Raw genomic sequence first — 7,753 nt, 5'->3', positions numbered from 1 at the left:
TTGCATTTTTACTCAGTATTAGTCCCATTGTCACATTGATGTCAGGTTTTTTTGCCGCTCATCTTTGAGTAGATGCTGGAAAGCGTTGCTGGTGTGAGGACGTCTGGAACAAGCAGCTTCGTCTGTTGCCTCCGCAGCTTGGACAAGCGGAGGCAGGATAAGCGGGAAAAAAATGAATGGATGGATGGATCTTTGAGTAGATCATATATGATCACATATGTAATTATATATCTAAGAAACCTCCTTTCTTCGGGGATGAATAAAGTGATTCTATTCTTTTTTTTTTTTAAACCTTTTTACCTAAGATCCTTTTCTTTTGCACTTGATGTTTGCCTGATGGCTTCCTCTTATATCTGCAGCGGCATTCTGTTTGCTTACCTTAATTTTTCAATTAACGTTTTCTCAAAAATCAAATTTGCATTCTTGCCAAATACTACTTAAACATGAATATTGTGTTTAAATGTGTGCACAAATAGTGTACATGCATGGACGTGCACACACTATTTGTAAAAGTAGAGCAGTATTACTGATACTAGAGAGTTGAAGGTCATATAAGTAATAAATCATAAGGTAAAATGGTTTTTGATTGATTCACAGGAAGGATACAGTCATGAGCAGCCCACCAAAGAGGAACATGAAGACAAAGTCAGCCGTTCGTCCCCTGAAGGATCCCTCCTCCAGCATACGACAGTATCTGTATCTAAAACCAGATAGTTAAGAAAAAACTGTGCAAAAGTACTGTGAGAAACATTTTTCAGATCCTCATTATTACCCAAACTGGTAAAACTGCTGCGCCACAGCATGTATGGTATCTATTTGTTTATGCAAACTTCATCTTAGTGTTAAGTTTCATCACCTTGTCTCTTAAACCAAATACAGTCTGCTCCTGCGAAACAGAAATTATGTAAACTCACTACAGATGCTAAATGCAGTGGCACTTGGAGCTGTAAAGGATACAGAAAAATCATATTGAACAGGAAATTGAAGCCAACTGGACCAAAAAACAAGAAGTTGGTTATTAGTCGCCATACCTAGAAAAAGTGAGAGAGAGATGATTCAGTTGCAGATAACATAGAGCAACTTCTTTGATTCAAAAATGTGTAACTAGCTTTACTTAACTTCTGATTGCTCTAGTCAACATACTGGCCTGAGACTGATGGCATTATGAATGATAACTATTGTCAAATTCTATTTTATTTTAATATGATGAGAAAGACCAGACAATCTAAATAAACAACAACACAGACATTCCCGCGTATTTAATCACATTAATTTAATCACATTAATTTGATCAAATCAAACTCAGAATTAGACAATAATGATTGGCTATGATGCTGCTTTTCAGTTAAGCTAGTCAGGAAGCAGAAATCACCAACGGCCTGAAGTGTATGAAATGCTATGTGCTTGAATCAGTGGGTCACATTTTTCACCTGGTAGTTCCTTAGAATCAAATCCGGATTGAAGTATAGCTGAAAAGGTGTGATGATCTCTAGTTGCTGTAAGAGAACACAAACAAAGATAATGTTAAAAAAAAAATTCTAACGACAAAGAAAATGCCACAAAATGATCCAGCTTTAACAATCAAAAACATAAATCTGAATGCAAACCAGGTGTGTGCATTTGTAATATATTATTTTGTTGCTTGCAAATACTCTGAAACAGTTCTCAGTTTTACACCAGTCTCTACAACAATAGAAAATCTATACACAGCCCTGCTCGTAGAGTCTATAGTCTGAATATGACACTACATCTATCTGTAGTTGTATTTACACTAAAAGTGTTTTGGCCCTATACAGGGAGTTGTATGAAATGAGATCTTTATCAATCAGTGTGGGACTGTTTTTCCTAACTTAGTGAAGCCAGAAAATAGCAATTAAATTATTTTTTCATCTGTGCCTAATTTATCCAAATAATTCCTATTAAGACACATGCCCAGGAGATGGGAGGACCTTCTTCTGGTTGAGACTACCCAGTCAACACACAGTCTCCCACATGACTAAGTGTAATCACCAGGTTGAAGCACAGCCGTCAGAATCAACATGAATGCTTGGACTTCCCAACTGGATTTACCAAGTTCCATGTACAGTTAGGTCCATAAATATTTGGATAAAGTTTTTCTAATTTTCATAGTGTACACTACCACAATGAATTTGAAATGACACAGTTCAGATGCAGTCAAGTGCAGACTTTCAGCTTTAATTCAGCGGGTTGAACAAAAAGATTGCATAAAAATGTGAGGAACTAAAGCAGTTTTAAAACACAATCCCTTCATTTCAGGGGCTAAAAAGTAATTGGACAAATTAAATAACTGAAAACAAAATGTTCATTTCTAATACTTGGTTGAAACCCTTTGCTGGCAATGACTGCTTGAAGTCTTGAACTCATGGACATCACCAGACGCTGGGTTTCCTCTATTTGAATGCTCTGCCAGGCCTTTACTGCAGCAGCTATCAGTTGCTGTTTGTTTGTGGGCCTTTCTGTCCTAAGTTTAGTCTTTAACAAGTGAAATGCATGCTCAATTGGTTTGAGATCAGGTGACTGACTTGGCCATTCAAGAATATTCCACTTCTTTGCTTTAATAAACTCCTGGGTTTGCTTTTGCTGTATGTTTGGGTCATTGTCCATCTGTATTATGAAACGCCGCCCAATCAATTCGGCTGCATTTGACTGGATCTGAGCAGACAGTATGTCTCTGAACACCGCAGAATTCATCTGGCTGCTTCTGTCCTGTGTCACATCATCAATAAACACTAGTGACCCAGTGCCACTGGCAGTCATGCACGCCCAAGCCATCACACTGCCTCCCCCATGTTTTACAGAGGATGTCGTGTGCTTTGGATCATGAGCTGTTCCAAGCTTTCGCCATATTTTTTTCTTGCCATCATTCTGGTAGAGGTTGATCTTGGTTTCATCTGTCCAAAGAATGTTCTTCCAGAATGATTCTGGCTTTTTTTAGATGTTTCTCAGCAAAGTCCAATCTAGCCTTTCTATTCTTGAGGCTTATGAGTGGCTTGCACCTTGCAGTGAACCCTATGCATTTACTTTTGTGCAGTCTTCTCTTTATGGTTGACTTGGATATTGATACGCCTACCTCCTGGAGAGTGTTGTTCACTTCACTGGCTGTTGTGAAGGGGTTTCTCTTCACCATGGAAATGATTCTGCGATCATCCACCACTGTTGTCTTCCGTGGACGTCCAGGTCTTTTTGCATTGCTGAGTTCACCAGTGCTTTCTTTCTTTCTCAGGATGTACCAAATTGTAGATTTTGCCACTCCTAATATTGTAGCAATTTCGCTGATGTTTTTTTTCTGTTTTCACAGCCTAAGGATGGCTTGTTTCACCTGCATGGAGAGCTCCTTTGACCGCATGCTGGCTTCACAGCAAAATCTTCCGACTGCAAGCGACACACCTCAGATCAACTCCAGGCCTTATATCTGCTTAACTGATAATGATATAACGAAGGAATTGCCCACACCCTGCCCATGAAATAGCCTTTTGGTCAATTGTCCAATTACTTTTGGTCCCTTTAAAAGAGGGTGGCCCATGTTAAAGAGCTGAAACTCCTAAACCCTTCATCCAATTGGATGTGGATACCCTCAAATGAAAGCTGAGAGTCTGCACTTTATGTCCATGTCCATTATATCACTATAATTGGAGTATGTTTCAGTAAACAGGTAAAAAAAAAAAAACAACTTGTGTCAGTGTCCAAATATATATGAACCTAACTGTATGTGAGTCAAGGCTTAGCACACTCTGTTAAGAAAGGTGTATTGCCTTCTGCTTTATTCACCAAAATTAAAATGACTTCTGTCATTTATATTCCTCATTCACATCTATACGTAGCTGTCAACCGCAAAAAATATTTTAATCCATGCGATTTTGAGACAGAAAATATTTCAGCTGCCCAGTTTTTCTACTCTGTCAAGTCCCGTACAGTGTCAGGCTTCAACATAGGATGAGGAGGTAAAAATGACACCAGCTCAACATCTGTCAACCGTGTTCCATAACACACAACTAATTTGGTGAACACTGATGAAAAAATTATTGGGAATGAACATTTCTTAAGGTGATCTTCAAACTATTGACACCTTTATGTTTTATTTTATGTTTTAATTATCTTCTGGCACATCTGAATTATATAAAGATAGACAAATCCTCCCTAGTGTCACTCCCAAGCATTGAGCTTGATGTGGATCAAAGAAAGTCCTGCTTGTTTGGCTGCTCGAAGTTTATGTTCACACTCAACAGCCAAAAACAATCATTTGAGTTATATTAATAATGCATAAGAAACCAAATTCCAGCATTTGTTTTTATGAGTATGTGAGGGTTCACTAGCACACTATGCACACTGCATGTATTTTTTTTTTAAATCACCTTCCAAAGTTTGCTAGAATCTGCACGGACCCCTCTGCACGCACCTCAAAAGTTGTGTACATGGTGTGGGAAAATGTCACTGCAAGAGCAAAAATGCTCTGTAGTAGTGTGTCTGCACAGACTACATACACGCAACCTATTGCGCATGTATAGAACACAGTTCTCCAAGTAGCCAAGTACTGTCATAGCAACAACTATGCATTAATTGTGTCCATAGCTGTATGTGTGTGCATCTGCAAGGGAGTATATTGAAGTCTTAAATCTTCTGATAGTAAGGTGGTTTGTAGTAAATTGTGTCAGCTGGGTGACATTTTGGGGAAAATTAAAACGGTATCACTGATTAAGCTCAGGTGTCTTAAGTATCGGTTCAGAATACATTGTCTTTACACGTGACAAGGTACCAGTGTGTCCTGAAATCACAATGTTTCCATGCAGGGTCATTAACAGAATATCTGAACATGTGAATACACAGTAAATGCATTACTTCCTTTATCCCTTGGTTTCCCAAAAATCCTGTGAAATATCCATTTAAATCTTTTAACAGACTATGACATGTAATTGAAATTAAAAAGGTAACTAACCCTACCTTTTTATGATTTAACCTTGCATTACCTTAAATTAATTGCATTTCCTCAGTTGTCAGTTGGAATGGTTACCGTGCTAGAATATTCCTGTTTGCAGAGCTTCGGCAGAGTGGAAGTCATCTTGTCGGCCAGTATTTAGTAGATCCACAGACATTCATAGCGCCATTTATAAATGTTGTCCCCCCAACACCTTTTGCACTCATGCAGCCCTATATCATTCCTCTTCTAACTATGTGTTTCATTTACGCATTCACTATAGTAGACCTGTCCAGATTCACACCAACCATGCTAGACCCCATATGACCTCAAAAAATTAATCTCAGTCTCATCTGACTGAAGAATTTGCTTTCAATAGGTTTCAGGTGTCTTTTCATGCACTTTAGCAAGTTTCTGTCAAAGAAGAAGTAGTTTTTTCCCCAATGATGTTCATATAGTTTCACATCATGCAAAGACTTTCACATTCTGAGCCGTCACTGAAACTCTGATTTCAACTGATAATCACTATGATAAGTGTGAAGCAGCTGCCTGTGTGTTTTTTTGGAGCTATACAGTTCAAAAAGTGCACCGCCTGTGTCATCGTTTTAGAAAGAAGACCACTGCAGCTTTGACTAGTAGTACAATGACTCAATCTATACTTCCTGAGTACTGATGCAACTCTGTACCCACTGATTATAGTTTGTCTGCAATCTTCTTATATCCATTTCCATATATGCAAAGTTTCACAACCAGAGTTTTCTGTTGCTCTGGTAATTCTTTTTTATGTGAAAGCCATAGGTCCAAAACTGAGAAAGATCTGGTGTTCCCTGGTCATTTTAAACCATACAGGTAGGCTAAGTGAAAACCACAGGTTTAAAAAAAATTGTTTTAGTGATCACAGGTTTTCTAACTTGTGAGTCAGGGTGTCAGATGCATTCGTGTTCTTGCACCAAGCCTCCGTTTTGGGGCCTGTGTTTGTAATGTCTAAATTATTTGTTTTTAAGTTGCTAATAACAGTAAATATTCTGTCATTCACCACAAAAATAAGGCAATTAATGTAAGGTTACACAATTTTAATCATATGACATGTAAGTGATATTGCACAGGAGTTTACTCACTTCTTTTCTATATTTATTTGAGTGATTAAATGAGTTAATATTGCAGATTTAGATTTATATGCCAACACATAAAGTGCCCTTCAAAAGTATGCTAACTGTAGACTGAAATTTCACTGCAGTGTTAAGAGTATCTGTCCACCCACCAAACTAATCCATCTATATTGCAATCCACTACAACAGCTCTGCTATTGATTTCACTCTTCCGAAGCTCACACATTTTTGTTCGTAATATTTTGTATACCCTATTAACATGCATGAAAGGGACAAAATATTAAGAACAGGAAATGCAGTCCAGTGCACTCTCAGCACCACCAACACTACCTGCTATGACTTTACTTTACACACAAAGTAGAATCATCACCATTTCCACAATGTCAACAAAAAATTAAAGTACAGAAGAAAAAAATCATGGCAGAGCTCTTGCATTAGATTCCACAGGTGTACCTGATCATGTGGCCAGTGAGGTTATTTAGAAGACCAGTCTCTACTGTTGTGAACTACTGTGTTAAAGTCCTAAATTCAAAAGGTCAAAACACCAGTTTCACTCTACTGGACGTCAGAAGTGCATTGTGTAATCACAGCATGTCTTGTACTGTACAGTTTAGAGTAAAATGTGGTTTTCATTGAGCTACTTAAACACCAAATACACCTCATACTGATATGTAGAACAGCGATAGGATAACCTATGACATATAGAACCCAAAAATGAGGACTTCTACTTTTGATACGTTTTGTTTTCTACATTTCCAAGATATCACCTCTCAAATTTAACATAAGATAGTGAATACATTTTATGAGCAGACACATTCTGAACACGGTTTATTGTGGATCCCCTGTACACTGAACAGCACAGAGCGTTACCTTACAGCATTAACAGCAAAACACACCACAGTTCTCGCTTATGTTTAAGGCTACGGAAACACAACATAGCCAGTGCTTATAGGGCTGGTTGACTGATTATATAAAGGCCAGGGCTTCTGCCACAGTTGGCTCGTTTCTCCTTTTTGAGCCTTGAACAACAATGCACCATTGTAGGCAACCGAGTTTAGACACGTATCCCTCTCACAAGGCTGTAGCTAAACCAGCGAGCTAGCAGGAGAGAAACGACCTTACGGCAGCTGAAAGGGCACCAAACGATAGTGTCGAACACACAGAACATTTGAAATGTTCTTACCACTGCAGCAGTTGTGAGGACGCAAGCGGTTGTGTATGCCCTGGTAACAACAGGAATCTGTAGATACTCTTGTTGTAAAGTCTGGTAAGCCATTTTGGACAGATTGAAAGCTTCCGGCACTTTCTTGACACGTCATTTCATCAAGCTGCGTTCAATAACGTGGGACAAAGTGAGACCCATGCACGACTGCTTTCAGCAGATAGTTACGTAGGGATGATGATGATGCGATATTTTTTAGGGTCCGAGCACCGAATGGTGCGAAGACCCTATAAGAATGCTGGATTTTTAAGGATCCGATCACCGAATATCACATTTCTGGTGTTTTTGGTTATTTTCAGCAATTCAACCGTGACAAACTTCAAGATTTCAAATGACTCCCAGTATGTTTTAGTCTTGTTATTTTGGCTGCCATTGTGTTTCAAACCTCTTTAAACCGACTTGAATATATTTTGTCCTCTTTTTTTAAATACCAACTTCAGTTTATTAATATTTAAAAACTTTCTTGTGTTATTTTACGTATTATATTAA

The 7,753-nt window shown here is 38.3% G+C and overlaps 1 protein-coding gene across 1 annotated transcript; it reads right to left on the bottom strand.

The window, feature by feature from the left end:
• Nucleotides 1-20: 20 nt before the first annotated feature.
• On the bottom strand, nt 21-7,401 carry LOC127530886 (derlin-2-like). The gene is made up of 4 exons (XM_051938713.1): nt 7,226-7,401; nt 1,431-1,496; nt 958-1,031; nt 21-700 (listed from the first exon to the last, which is right to left on the bottom strand). Exons 1-4 carry the CDS (start codon nt 7,316-7,318, stop codon nt 592-594), a joined length of 342 nt encoding a protein of 113 aa, XP_051794673.1. The 5' UTR covers nt 7,319-7,401; the 3' UTR covers nt 21-591.
• Nucleotides 7,402-7,753: the final 352 nt, after the last annotated feature.

Source organism: Acanthochromis polyacanthus, chromosome 18, assembly GCF_021347895.1.
Source record: "Acanthochromis polyacanthus isolate Apoly-LR-REF ecotype Palm Island chromosome 18, KAUST_Apoly_ChrSc, whole genome shotgun sequence".
Lineage (NCBI taxonomy): Eukaryota > Metazoa > Chordata > Actinopteri > Pomacentridae > Acanthochromis > Acanthochromis polyacanthus.
Note: the sequence above shows the minus strand (reverse complement) of the source record. Positions and strands in the feature narration are given on the sequence as shown.

Excerpts from the sequence above, each read along its gene's own strand:
- LOC127530886 (XM_051938713.1), bottom strand. The coding sequence starts at position 7,318 with ATGGCTTACCAGACTTTACAACAAGAGTATCTACAGATTCCTGTTGTT. Across the intron at positions 1,497-7,225 it reads TCCTCACAACTGCTGCAGTG|CAACTAGAGATCATCACACC; the intron begins GTAAGAACATTT and ends GTTCTCTTACAG. Across the intron at positions 1,032-1,430 it reads TGATTCTAAGGAACTACCAG|GTATGGCGACTAATAACCAA; the intron begins GTGAAAAATGTG and ends CACTTTTTCTAG.